Source organism: Mus musculus, chromosome 15, assembly GCF_000001635.26.
Source record: "Mus musculus strain C57BL/6J chromosome 15, GRCm38.p6 C57BL/6J".
NCBI lineage: Eukaryota > Metazoa > Chordata > Mammalia > Rodentia > Muridae > Mus > Mus musculus.
The window spans coordinates 98,138,001-98,152,213 of NC_000081.6; the positions used below are offsets into that span (position 1 = coordinate 98,138,001).

At 46.2% G+C, this 14,213-nt stretch overlaps 1 protein-coding gene across 7 annotated transcripts in view; it reads right to left on the bottom strand.

Moving 5' to 3' along the window:
• Asb8 (ankyrin repeat and SOCS box-containing 8) overlaps positions 1-14,213 on the bottom strand; it is a 30,960-nt gene that overhangs the window by 3,364 nt on the left and 13,383 nt on the right. For 3 of the 7 annotated variants that reach the window (XM_030248819.1, XM_011245775.3, NM_001170711.1), the window contains 2 exons: positions 4,651-4,814; positions 3,284-3,388 (listed from right to left, as the gene is read on the bottom strand). In XM_030248819.1, the coding sequence (XP_030104679.1) occupies positions 3,284-3,388; positions 4,651-4,779 (234 nt within the window). In that variant the 5' untranslated portion in view covers positions 4,780-4,814. Of the gene's footprint in view, positions 1-3,283; positions 3,389-4,650; positions 4,815-7,187; positions 7,721-14,213 lie in introns of those variants that run through there. The other 4 variants (XM_030248820.1, NM_030121.4, NM_001170710.1 and 1 more) reach the window with 4 other exon arrangements.

Consider the following 14,213-nt stretch of genomic DNA (forward strand, 5'->3'; position numbering starts at 1 on the left):
AGGCCGTAAAGTACAACAGAGGCTGCACCTTCACACATGGCCTTCCATGGCCTCTCACAGTGCTAAGCCTCAGCTGCTCTTCATGACCCCTTCATGCCTTCAAGACCAGTACTACCTGGGTGACTCTTACACATCACCAAGTCCAGCTGCAGCACGAGGTGCAACCTTGGCTATCTCTGGAACACAGTCTCTGTGCTCTCAGAAAACACTTCCCAGAAGATGTCACCTTGGGCTGGAGAGATGGCTCAGCAGGTAAGAGCACTGACTGCTCTTCCAAAGGTCCTGAGTTCAATTCCCAGCAACCACATGGTGACTCACAACCATCTGTAATGAGATCTGACACCCTCTTCTGGTGTGTCTAAAGACAACTACAGTGTATTTAGTTAGTTATTTAGTTAATTTTTTTTAAGACAGGGTTTCTCTGTGTAGCCCTGGCTGTCCTGGAATTCACTCTGTAGATCAGGCTGGCCTCGAACTCAGAAATCCGCCTGCCTCTGCCTCCCAAGTGCTGGGATTAAAGGCGTGCGTCACCACTGCCCGGCCAGTGCACTTAGTTATAATAATAAATCAATCTTTGGGCAGAGCGAGCAGAGACTGAGCGTGCAGGGTTGGTCAGTGTAAGCAGAGGTCCTAAATTCAATTCCCAACAACCAGATGAAGGTACACAACCATCTGTACAGCTACAGTGGACTCATATACATAAATAAATAGATCGTTAAAATAATTTCACCTCAGAGATGCTGGTCTCTTTATCACCACTAATCTCTTACTTCTAGCTAACCAGCATCAGCTGCCCCAGTAACCCCTTCTACTCTTGACTCTAAACCCAGAGCCACATTGCCAAAGCTGCCGAGTTCTGCTGCTTTGCTGGGGGCTGGAACACGACCCCCTTTTCCTGTTACATTCTCACCAGCTTTCTCTTTTCTAGCTCCTTCAGCTTGGCTGTCCTGGACTGACCCTGGCTCTGTAGACTGACCTTGAACTCGGAGATCTGCTGGCCTCTGTCTCCAGTGGTGTTGGGATTTCTATAAGCTTTTCCTTTTCACAGGATGAAGTTGAGTTTTGTGGGATCTTGTCCCAAGGTCACCACTCCCTTAATTCCATTTGATATCTTTAACCTATTAATCTCCTTGAACACAAGATTTAGCTCCATCCCACTTCCTGGTGTCCTTCTAATCCTCAAACTACACATTTTCTTTTTTTCCTTTCTAAGCTTGCTACATTTCATGAAAATGTTCTTCAGAGGACCGAGCCACACGCTTCCATGATGAGGTTAGGCTGTTCTGAAAGCTTGTTTGCTAATTCAATTAATATAAATCTCTCCACTTTAGCCTCAGACAGACTCTTCCAGACAAGGGCAAAAGCGGCCACAGTCTTCACCAAATTATCATCAATCTCTAGGCCACACACTAAACCTTTTCTCCTCTGAAACCCCTTGAGCCAAGCCTCATAGCCCAGTCACCCTTAGTACAACTGTTTGCCTTGCTCTTACTGGGATGGCTCATTAAGCCACGATCACACATTCCACTGCTTTCCTAATCCACAGCTTCCAAACAAAAGCATGGTCAGGCCTAGCCACAGCAATATCCCAGTTCCTGGTACCAACTCCTGTCTCAGTTTGGGTTTCCACTGCTGTGAAGAGATACAAGGAAACTCTCATAAAGGAAACTCTTTAATTGGGGCTGGCTTATAATTTCAGAGGTTTAGTCCATTATCATGGCAGGAAGCATGGCAGCACGCAGGTAGACATGGTGCTGGGGAAGGAGCTGCGAGTTCTCCACCCTGATCCACAGGCAGCAGCAGGAGACCACTGTGTTTTATACTAACTAGCTTGAACACGAGACCTCAAAGCCCTCCTACACAGACACATATTTCCTCTAACAAGGCCACACCTCCTAATAATGTCACTCCCCATGGGCCAAGCATTCAAACACAAGAATCTCTGAGGCCACACCTACTCACACCATCACACCATACAGGGCAATAAAGCAGAACCAAACCACGTAATGAGTTTACGTAATGAGTTAACCGTTTACTTTGTTAGCCCTCACTTTTCACTCTGGGCATTGCTATTAATCATGGCTGGACGGAGGTGCTATGGTTGGACTGGGTTCTTCGGCTTATTGTCCAGTGTGTTTGGGACTTCACACTGGCTTGATGGCTTGTCACCTCTGCATATGCCACTTTCAGACCTGCTCACTGACAAACTTGCCACATTAATTTGCCATGTATTTACTTATCAGCTACAATCCAGCAATCCAAACTTTCAACCTTATTACACAACCCTTTTATTTATTTTTTAAAGATTTATTTATTATTATATGTAAGTACACTGTAGCAGTCTTCAGACACACCAGAAGAGGGCATCAGATCTCATTATGGATGGCTGTGAGCCACCATGTCACTGGGATTTAAACTCAGGACTGTTGGAAGAGCAGTCGGTGTTAACCACTGAGCCATCTCTCCAGCCCTACACACCCCTTTTATAGATGAGGTAAAAGGGTTTATGGAATATGTTCAAGGTCACACAACTGCAAGTGCTTGTCTCAGAATTGGAATCCATGAAATCTGGTTCCAAAGTCCTTTTGGGGATGAGGAATTTTCAGCTTCAGATAAAATCTTGTTATATATCCAAGTTGGCGTCCAACTTAGAGTCCGTCTGACTCAGCCCTCCCCATGCTGGGATTACAGGTGAATACTTACCCATCATGCCTGGCTCAGAGTCTATTCTAATCATCCTTTACCTTATATGGCTTCATGCCAATACCAAGAGTCTACTTTCAAAAATTAATTTTGGATTTTTATCTTAAGATACATTACAAAGACAATAAGATCGAGCTATGCTAAAAATAGCTAGTGGGAAAGGAAAACACCCCACAAGTGACCATATCCAGAGGAATGGATAGCCCTGAGGCGATCCTCTACAGAATCTCACATGTCTCATGGGGCTTAAAATTAATCAGAGCTGAGGAGCCTCTGGACTCCTGTAACTGGATAGTCAACAGGAGAGGGGGCAATGGAAACATGACCAGCCCAGGAGGTAGGCAGGGAAGGAAAGAAAGCAAACGCCTTCCGGGAGCCATGTCAGCTTAAGTGAAGGGAAACTAAGAAAGGCAAAGGGATAAGATCCTTAGAATCACATGGGTTCATGGTTACACCTTGCTTTAGTAACGTAAATGCTAATGTCACCATGAGTTACAAAGTAAGCTGGAAGGTGCAAAGAGAACATGAGGGCCGAGTCTTTATGACTTGTGAATGCAGACACATTAAAACTGTCACTCACCTCTGCTCCCTTCTCCAGGAGGAGCTCTACGCAGTCGGCGTCGGACACCATGCAGGCACAGTGGAGGGGCTTCAGTGTGCCGTGCGTGCAGTTCACATCTGCTCCCTGTGGGAAGGAGTTGGAAGATACAGAACTGCCTGAGTGGAGAGGGGAGTCCTAAGCCCGAATACACCTAACTATGAGTACCTATTACTCTAGTAATGAGGCCCAATACTCAAACCAGGGGGATATGGAATACACCTAACTATGAGTACCTATTACTCTAGTAAGGAGGCCCAATACTCAAACCAGGGGGATATGGAATACACCTAACTATGAGTACCTATTACTCTAGTAAGGAGGCCCAATACTCAAACCAGGGGGATATGGAATACACCTAACTATGAGTACCTATTACTCTAGTAATGAGGCCCAATACTCAAACCAGGGGGATGGAAGAGAAGAAAAGGAAGTTCCCCAGAGCAGCGGCTGGAGAGTTGGCTCAGTGGTTAGGAGCACTTGTTCTTTTTGTGAAGGACCCAGGTTCGATTCCTAGCACTGCTTCCTCAGGCACCAGGCATGCATGTAGTTAGTGCACAGTTCCCCAGATTAAGCCACGAAGTTTCTCTACAATGCAGCCTGCCAAAATAGCCACCTGGACAAAAAGACGATCTACCTACTGTCTATGGTCACCATGCTCTGAAAGTCATAAAAATGAGTCTATCAGACTGAGGCCAGAACTTTGGCTCTTTTTTGCAATCCAACAAATGACCCTCACCAACCATGAGACCATCTTGATGTTCTGTCTGTAGACTCTTCGAGGCAGCCTGCATCTCAGCACTGTTCTGTCTGATAAAGAAGATCCCAAGTTTGGCTTTCAAACCAGAGCCCGGTGACTGCTGAGCAGTGCTGGGATTAGGACACAAGGAAGTTCCTCCTACCGACCCTGCCTCGCTGAGAGCGAGCCACCCGCACCTTCCTCGGCAGGGGTGCAGCTCTGAAACACTTACAGAACTGGACTGACATAGAAGATCCACGAGATGCGGAGTAACTACATGGTTACAAGTTCTAAAACATTATCCTGTTACTTCTCTTCAAAGTACACAGATTTTACAAAACCAAAACAAACCCGGAGAGGAGGGAGGTCTAGAACATATGTTATGAAGGGACAGACGGTGAAAGGGAGAAAGCGGGTGAAGCCTAACTGGGGAGAACATGTTTTACTAGTCAGCCTAAAACCACCGAGGAACCGACTATGTGCTAAACCAAGGCAGGGTCCCACCCCCTGTCCCCACCCCTCTTCCCTCCTCTCCATCCCTCCACCCCTCTCCCTCCCCCCTCCCCCGGCCCACCTCAGAGGCCTGCTCTGCCAGCAGCAACCCACTCACCCCTCTGATGAGGTCCTCTACGTTGTCATGTGGGAAGGAGCGGATGGCAGCGATGGTTCGGATCAGGCGTTCGGAGAGGGAGTATTTGCTCTGAATGCTCTGCATAATATACCACATGCTGGAACTCATCAAGGCTCAGAGTGTGTTCACATGCTCCAAACTGCCTGAAACAAAGTAGACACGTACAGTACCACTGAGTTGGCCTCTCCTTACGATACGGGTAAGCTTTTTTTTTTTTTGAGGACTCCCAAAAACAGATTCCAAGAACATATCAGTGATTATTCGGTGTCACCTCTTGGGATAGTAAGGCACTAGACTATAACAACTGTTAGGATGCTAAGTAACCCTGGACATTCTGACCCTTGGGTCCACATTCTTTCTCTCTCTCTCTCTCTCTCTCTCTTGGTTTTTTTTTTTTTTTTTCTTTTTTCGAGACAGGGTTTCTCTGTGCAGCCCTGGCTGTCCTGGAACTCACTCTGTAGACCAGGCTGGCCTCGAACTCAGAAATCCGCCTGCCTCTGCCTCCGGAATGCTGGGATTAAAGGTGTGCGCCACCACGCCCAGCACATTCTACTCTCTCATTTGACAAGATCCCCCCAAGGGTCAGGTCCTAAGACCCTCCTGGAGCGCAACACGGCCTTCAAAGGCTAGCAAGGAGTCTCTGAAGGCTGAAGAGAACATGCCACTCTCTTCCTGCTCTGAATTTTTGCTATTTTTTTCCTGGTAGCACCTTCAGGTTCCTTACACCCTTGTCTTACAATATACGTATGCACATATCATCGTTTCTCTGTCTTCTCTGCTCAGTAAAGCCAGCCACCACATCCCATACAACGTAGATGTTTAACAAATACTGGTCGCTTGACAGACTATGAAAAAGTGTGATGCCTGTGTGGAAGGGGAGGCAATGGAATAAACCTATCCTATGATAAGTCATCTGTAAAATATTTTCTTTTTTTTTTTTTTTTTTTAAAGATCCATTCATTTATTACATGCAAGTACACTGTAGCTGTCTTCAGACACACCAGAAGAGGGCGTCAGATTTCGTTACAGATGGTTGTGAGCCACCATGTGGTTGCTGGGATTTGAACTCTGGACCTTTGGAAGAACAGTCGGGTGCTCTTACCCACTGAGCCATCCCACCAGCCCGTAAAATATTTTCAAATATTCAAAGGAGAAAAAAAGCCGGGCAGTGGGGAAAGTAAGCATAGAACCACTCTGGAATCAACACAAATCTTTAAAACTTCAAGCCAATAAAAAAATACTTCCAATTCTGGGTAATAAGCAGATTTAAAATAAAAACATTTTAATAACTGGCTAGTCAACATGCCTGAGAAATATGGCTGTGCAAATGTGTTGAAACTACGTTATGGTAGAGAATTCTAGGATGAGCGGTGAAAGAAAATAATTCAACGTATTTAGATTCAACTACAATAAAAGCTTTAACTATGGAAGATGTGTTAAATAACAGCTATTGAGGTGGTGCATCCTTATAAAAAAAAAAAAAGCACCTATCAAAAACTGGAAAGAATGCCGGGCGTGGTGGCACACGCCTTTAATCCCCAGCACTTGGAAGGCAGAGGCAGGCAGATTTCTGAGTTCGAGGCCAGCCTGGTCTACAAAGTGAGTTCCAGGACAGCTAGGGCTACACAGAGAAACCCTGTCTCGAAAAACAAACAAACAAAAAAATCAACCCCACCCCTAAGAGTAAAGGTTATGAGAAGGTTTTTAAGTAGTGCCTGGCACATGCTGGTCCTCAATATAAATTTGTTAAATCCATATTTGAATTGGCATCACAGCATCAAGCACCCAGGATCGGACTCACCAAACCCCTGGGTTAGGTAAGTTGCTGTCAGGGTGTGACTCAGAAGCAAAAGCTTTACTGTAGAATATATATATATAATTACACATGCAACTACTAAGAAGCGCAAATTTGCGATGGGTTATCCCTTTATACATTCGATAATGTAGTATAAACTCTAGTTTCTTTTTGCTAATCAGTAGCCATTAACAGCTGTCTGAAAGGTATGCGAGGCTGTGGGTATGGCTTAGAATTCGGCAAATCCTGTTTTTTTTTTCTTAAACTTTGTAACAAAGGGGACAAAAAAGCATGGGGTTGGGAGGTGGGGTGGGCGCAAAGGTATAGTCCGGGTTTCAGCAACGGTGTTGGTCAGAGGGGACAAAGCAGAAGGCTTGACCTGATGTGGTTGTGTAAGTTCCTGGTACATTAAGCAGATGGCACTAAACCCTGCACTCATTTTATGGATGTTCCTGGCTTCCAGGCTAAGAACTCTACCTTGAAGCTCCAGGTGAAACTGTGTGCCTTTCGCAAGGACAGCATCTGCTGTCAGGATAGATCAAGATAATCAACTTCCCTGTGGCCCCCGAGGCCAGCAACCCTGCAATCTGACCCCGGTGGGTCCTTCCCTCAGCTGTGACTCGTTTGCTCCATGCCCTGTTTTTTCTTCTCCCTCCTATGGAATGTACAGAAAACTTTTTTTTTTTTTTTTTAAAGCAATGCACAAATACACTCAACAGACCCTGCTCAGGGCCGGCGTCGGCCTCGCCCCCGCGGTGACCCTTGGCCTGGCCGGAGGCTCCCAATCCCAGGACGCGGACAGCTGGAGGTTCGCAGCTGCCGGGTCTGGACGGACAGACGGACGGAGAGGGGCGGGGGCCAGGGCAGCAAAGGCCAGGGCTGCTGCGTCCCTTGCGGCAGGGACCCCCGGGCGCTCACAGCAATCCGGGCGAGTCCCGGGAGTCTCAGCCTGCACCCCGGGGCGCCGACCAGCCCCCGCCCCCACCACCCGCAAAGGCCGGGAACGGTGGCCGGGTCCGGAGGCACAGAGGCCGGGCAGGCGGCTAAGGGGCGTTCACAGGCTGCGAAGCACCGACTTGGGGGTGGGGAGGGGGGCTGGCTTCAACACCGTCCCGCACTCACGGCCGCACTCACCGAACCGCGGGTCAGATCGGTCCGGGAAGCCGCTGTCAAGGCGTGACCCGGAAGCAGAAGCGGCTCGCATCAGCCCCGGGGTTTACAGCGCAAGCCGGCCGAGTGCGTGGGCGCCTGCGCGCAGGCCAGTGTGAGCGAGCCGAGTGCGCCTGCGCAGACTGTGGACGTTGGTGGGTTCTTAAAACTTTCCTAAGGAGCTGGACGCATTCCCCTGTCGCTGCTTATAGGACGTGGGCGCGATCGCTAGATCACTCCTAGCCTCTGGCCTCGTGTCCTGGTCCAATGGTGGAGGAAAATCCCGAATTTTAAGCCTATTCTTATAAGTCTGCGTCTGTGTGGACCAGGGCATCCCATTAGTCTGCCTCCCAGAGTCTATATCTGCAAACAGTCCTGGCACCACATCCCCACCGTCTTCTCTGCTTAGCATCATCCATTTCAGAGTACAAGCGTCACATAATTGACAGAGCAAGCTGCTGGTGACTGCCTCTCAATCTTGATTTGAGGAAGCCCAGCTTATTTGAACTAACTCTCTCTCTCTCTCTCTCTCTCTCTCTCTCTCTCTCTCTCTCTCTCCCTCTCTCTCTCTCAGAATTTACCCACTACATAACAAAAGCAGGTTTGCACTTGTACACAGCAGAGGGTCTAAGGATCTAGCAAGATGAAGTACTGTAACCTGGAGGGTGGCAGTCACCTCTCTTCGGAGGTTCTGGGCCAGCTGTAGTTCAATGACCCAACACAGAAGGAAGAGTACAGGGTTCGGGCATTGGCTTTGAGACTGATGTATTTCGCTCAATTTCTCCGAGTATTATCTTTCTTGAGTGTTGGTGAAAGTATAACAACGTAAAAACAGAATTCTAGGCCTTTAGGCCCAGGCTTGGGAATGTGGCCTTTGTAAAGGTATGCTAATCAAAAAAGAGAGCAACATTCCTCTACCCACCCGCTTCCTGGGTTCAAAGAGTGCTCATTCAAAGAAAGTCACCCTGGCCATTACCAGAACCTGCAATGCAAATGTGCTATTGTTAGAGGCTCTTAGAAGCTGTCTTGAGAGTTAACAATTACCAGGTATTCCTTGTGACTCTTGTAACTTTACACTTCCTTGTGACTCTTAACTGGTATCTTTGGTATCTTCCAACAACACCCTCCCCACTTCCTTAAGTTTCGGTTTCTTCCTTTAAATACCCCCTTACCCAGCTACTCAGGGCGCCACGGTCCTCTACCCCTGCGTGGTGTATGACCATGGGCCCGAGAGCGCTCTTGAATAAAAATCCTCTTGCAATTTGCAGCAAGACCCGTTTCTTGTGGGTGATTTTGGGGTGTCGCCTCTCCTGAGTCAGAACGTGGGGGAGCCCTCACATTGTGGGTCTTTCATTGGCTGTAATAATACTTAAATATCCTTCTATTTCTAGAAAATTTGATTTTAAGTAAAAAACAAAGTCTTGCTTCCCAAATGCTTTCTCACTTGCCCAATTTCAAACCGCTGTATAGCTATCGTCATGGTACTGTACTACAAAATGGAGCTTGAGAGCACTTCATTATAAAATTGCAAAGCCTACAGTGTCTGTTCTATTTTTTTTTCTTCTTCTTCCTGAAGAAAGATAAGGACAATAATGATTCTCAATTTTAAATTTTAATATTTTTATAAAAATATTCAAACATACAGAAAAATTAGAATAGTAACATGAAATCTTTATAACATTGCCTATTTGTAAAACATTGACTTCTTGTCACATTTAAAATCTAATATTTGAGCCGGGCAGTGGTGGCGCATGCCTTTAATCCCAGCACTTGGGAGGGAGAGGCAGGCAGATTTCTGAGATCGAGGCCAGCCTGGTCTACAGAGTGAGTTCCAGGACAGCCAGGGCTACACAGAGAAACCCTGTCTCAAAAACCAAAAAAATAAAATAAAATCTAATATTGTTTTTGTCCTTTTTTCTATTTTATGTTGTTCTTGGTTTTCTTCTTTTTTAGACAAACTATTCAAAAAATGTCTCTAATTCCTGTTGCACTGGGAATTTTTTTTTTTTTTTGAGAAGACAATTCTATGTCCTGATGGTTGCTCTCCTTTCCTCTACGCAATCCCCAAATTTATTGAGCAGTAAATATTAAAGCTTTTAGATTATGGGGAAAAAATCAGTATTTTCTAAATGTGTGAGTGATTGCATTTTGCTAGTGGTAATAAAATAGGCTGCCCACCCAGGTTGTCTTGAGGTGTTTGGAGACTTTGCTTGAGATTTGTCGGGACTTCTACTGAGCGTTTACTTCCTAGGGCCTCAGCTTTTCGGGGGACAGAGATGAAGTGTGGTTCCTTTTCATTAAGGATTGGAAGACAGAGGATGATCATATCAACAAGGCTTTATGTCCAAGGTGCACGGTGAAGAATAGTTCTACCCAAAACGAAACCAAGAGCACATAGACGGAGAGCTATTAGAGCTTCAAAGGGGAGACTAGTGCTGTTGACTCCCGCCTGACCTGCCGCCCAAATATTTCTTTCTTCTCAAGCAAATGAGCTTCTTTGGCACCAGAGAGTTTGAAAGGTGTTCCCTGATATTGTCAAGTCAATAACCCCGATATCATTCATGCTTTTAAGCGGGAGAGAGCTGCAGCTGCAGAGAATGAACATATCAGAATTTCCTTGGACCAAATTTGGGCCACGTAACAGGCAGGCAACACGGAGTTGCCTACCGCCTAAAAAGCAGTCTAGAGGCATGGGGGAACCAGAAGGCTGAAGTTAGGGACAGACAAAGGAAGCCTAAAATTCACAGTTTATTGTAGACCAGCACTTCCATGTCTCTCAAATTTACTTATGAGGGCTGACGGGAATCTCCAAAGAATAGTTAAAGGCCTCAAGGGGGGAAAAAATCAGCTTTTACCATCTGTTGACCTTCCAAAGAGCAGCCCTCTGCATTCCGGCATCCTGCTTCCTCCTGCTTTTACACAAGCAGATGGAAGAGCAGCAGGCTAACAGGGAGGAGAGCTTTGGTGGTGTGAGTGGAAGGAGATGTCATAATCTAGGAGAAAGCCGAAGGCTGGTGGCCACCAGCCATGGGCTCCATTGAGGGAAGGAGAGAGCAGTCTTGAATTAATACCTTAGCATGAAGATTTGAGAATATGACTAACATTTTTAGATTAGAAATATTCTAATTACTAAATTTAGACTTACTCCCCCCCCCCCAAGGAATTTTCTGTAAAAGATTGATTGTTAGAGAAAACAGTAAAGGTCTACCTACTTTTCCGTTCAGGAACCAAAGAAGATAACCTAGCCCTAGCTCCTAGGTAAAACATTTGAAAAGATGCTAAAAGCCAAAATTCACATTTTGACCACACTCCATGACCTGTGCTTTTCACATTTGAATCTCACCCCTATGTGCTCCTTGTACTGAGTTGATTCTGTCCTTTCTAGTTTGAATAGAAGCAATTTAGGAGTTTTTTTTTGGGGGGGGGGTGTTGTTTTTTCTTTGTTTGTGTTTTTCATGCTGTGTATCCCATAAGACTTTTAGGTCTTCTCCCCACATGTTAATTCCAATTGTGCCCTTTAGAAGGGCCCAGTCGATGGTGTTAACTGCCAGACAGTCTAAGTAGTGTTTCTATTTTCAGAGCAGGGCATAAACTTGAGCTGGAAACTTGATAATGCTGTCATGGTTGTGCCCACTGCTGCTAGTGGCGATCACATGGCTCGTCAGTATCCAGACCGTGTAGAGGCCATGGGAGTGAACCAGTGTACAGATCCGATGTCTTGTCCTTTAAGCCACGTGTGTTAATCCTTTTGGGAGTGAGACAAACCGTCCACCCTCTCTTACTGTCTCCAACTATTTTCCTGATTTTATACAGATCCTCTGGATTGTCAGGAAACTGGAGGAGAGGAATCCTGCGTGGCAGGCTTCTAAGTGGCAGCAGAACGCCTTTCCCAACAGTTTGGTCTCTGGCCAAACTCGTCAAAAACACCCCTGTCTCAGACCGCCTTCTTCAGGGTCACATGTCTGATGCTGGTGGCAGTTTTTCTCATGTCCTTCCTAGAGACAGGTGACTTAAATATAAGGAGGAACTTTTCCCAAATGCTCTTATCACCAAAAGAACAGAAACCATAGGAATTTGAGATACTCTTAAACATGAGGGAGAGAAGAGATGGGTCAAAATTTACAGGATAGAGTGAGAAATTGGGATCTCTGTGTCACCCACTATCTAGCTAGTTGGGAAAGGAACTTTCCCCCAGTAATACAATGGCATACTTTACCTTTCTCTGAACTTATTTAATGTTTAGAGTTGTTGCTTAATGTAACTTTGTTTGAGACAGGGTTTCTCTGTGTAGCCCTGGCTGTCCTAGAACTCATTTTGTAGACCAGGCTGACCTTGAACTCACAGAGGTCCTCCTGCCTTTGCCTCCTGAGTGCTAATGCGATTCTTTATATTTAGGCATAACACCATGTAAGCACAGTAGGAACCAGCATTTCAATTCTGAGCAAGTTGCATTCTCTATCTCGGCCTCAGTTTGCTGACCCATACAATGGGATCAGAGAACACCTTATCCGAGGTTTAGGGTCACAAAACTTAGGCCATATTTGTGAAGATAAGTTTTATAAGCTGAATAAAGCTGTTCTCTGGTCTGTACTAGAGTCATCTAAAACTCAACTGAGAAAAACACCTCCGGAAAGTCGGGTTGTAGGGCAAGCTTGTAGGGCATTTTCTTTTCTTTTCTTTTTTTCTTTTCTTTTCTTTTCTTTTCTTTTCTTTTCTTTTCTTTTCTTTTCTTTTCTTTTCTTTCTTTCTTTCTTTCTTTCTTTCTTTCTTTTGTTTTTTTGGTTTTTGTTTTTTGGTTTTTGGTTTTTTGAGACAGGGTTTCTGTGTGTAGCCTTGGCTGTCCTGGAACTCACTCTGTAGACCAGGCTGGCCTCGAACTCAAGAGATCTGCCTGCCTCTGCCTCCTGAGTGCTGGGATTAAAGGCGTGTGCAACCACGCCTGGCTAAACCCCAACATCTTTCCCCACCAAATGAAACCCTCCCATGCTGGGAATGGATTCCTCTGACTGAGTTGTTGTCCAAAGGGGCTCCATGGAACACCCCGAAACAACCCAGCCTATAACCAAAGCCATTGATCCTTCTCTACAAACTGATGGCAACTCCTTATTGCTGAAGACACATAACTCACTGAACACAGAGAAGTCTAGCTGCTTCTCACCTAGAGCCTTCACCCCTGCTGACTAGTGCTCACGGTACCAGAAGGTCCTCTGCGTGCTACCAAAGGAGAACGGCTACAAACCCTTCCATCTGCAATGGTGGATGCAGGAAGTGGTACTGATGCTATAGTCCTGTTTCCCGTTTGGTTCTTGGTCAATCAATAAAGATACCGGGCGGGGGACAATTACTGGGTGGAAGCAAAGAGGTGGGACTTCTGGATCATGGGCAGGCTAAGGGATACAGGGGGAAGTGACAAGCTATGTGCGATCTCTGGCGGAGGGTGTGTGTGTGTGTGTGTGTGTGTGTGTGTGTGTGGTGTGTGTGTGTGAGACAGGCCACTTCCCCAGGTGGAAGACTAGAGACAACTAAGCAGAGGGCTGTTTTGGGTTTGCTGAACAAGGAGACAGTAACTGAGCAACTGAAGCTGAGGGCAGATTTAGGATGCTAAGAGTATTAGGAGAGGCACACTAGATTTGGGAGATTAGAAGTGCCCAGCAATTAAGGCAATAAGGCAGGTTGAAAATAAGCTTGTGTGTGTGTGTGTGTGTGTGTGTGTGTGTGTGTGTGTGTGTCTTTATCAGTGGATCAGAGGGAACAAGGGTGAGGCTGGTAGCAAGGTCCGCCCGGAGCTTAAAGCGGGGTAGTAGGAACTACACACAACAGGTGACTGCCTGCAAGACATGCTGGTACAACACACAAACGTTGTAGAAATGATCAATGCATATCTGATTGGATTTAAGGGCCACTTCATAAGATGGAATCTATGCCCTATACCATCCCATGGCCAAGAGCCTGAGACGAGACAGACACACTACAGTCCCAGAGAAAAACCAAACGTATAGTTCTGCTAAAGGAATGTTTCGGCGTACACATATCAGTGCCTCGGCCATCAACAGAGAAGCCTCCTCCTACGGGAGATTGGAACAAAAGTAGAGATTCACAACTGGACAATACACAGAGCGAGGGACCTTGGAACCCTCAGTCAGTCCTAAATGGGATGTTCTCCACTAAATCCCTCCCCCTCAGAGCTCAGAAAACTGCAGAAAAGAAGGTAGAAAGATGAAAGAGCCAAGAGGTATGGAAGACACCAGGGATCTGAGGACGTCTAGATACAGGATGATCGGTGCAACTAAGAACTCAGTGACTGTGGCAGCATGAACTGAGCCTGCGCAGGGCTGTGAAAGTTAGGTGGGGCTCCAGTGTTGGGAGGAAAGTAGACACCAGCCCCCATCCCTAACCTAGAAGCTATCTCAGGACATGATACCCACTTGGAATGATAAAATTAGACTTCTCTAATAGAGTCTCATTGGGTACAAATAACACTAAGGGCAAGACCCATGCTCAGCCGCAGATGGCCAAAATGAACGCAACGTACCTTGGGAGGGTTTTGTCAGAGTGCTTTGTCTAGGCTTTTGTTTGTTAACTGTACACATCTTTTACA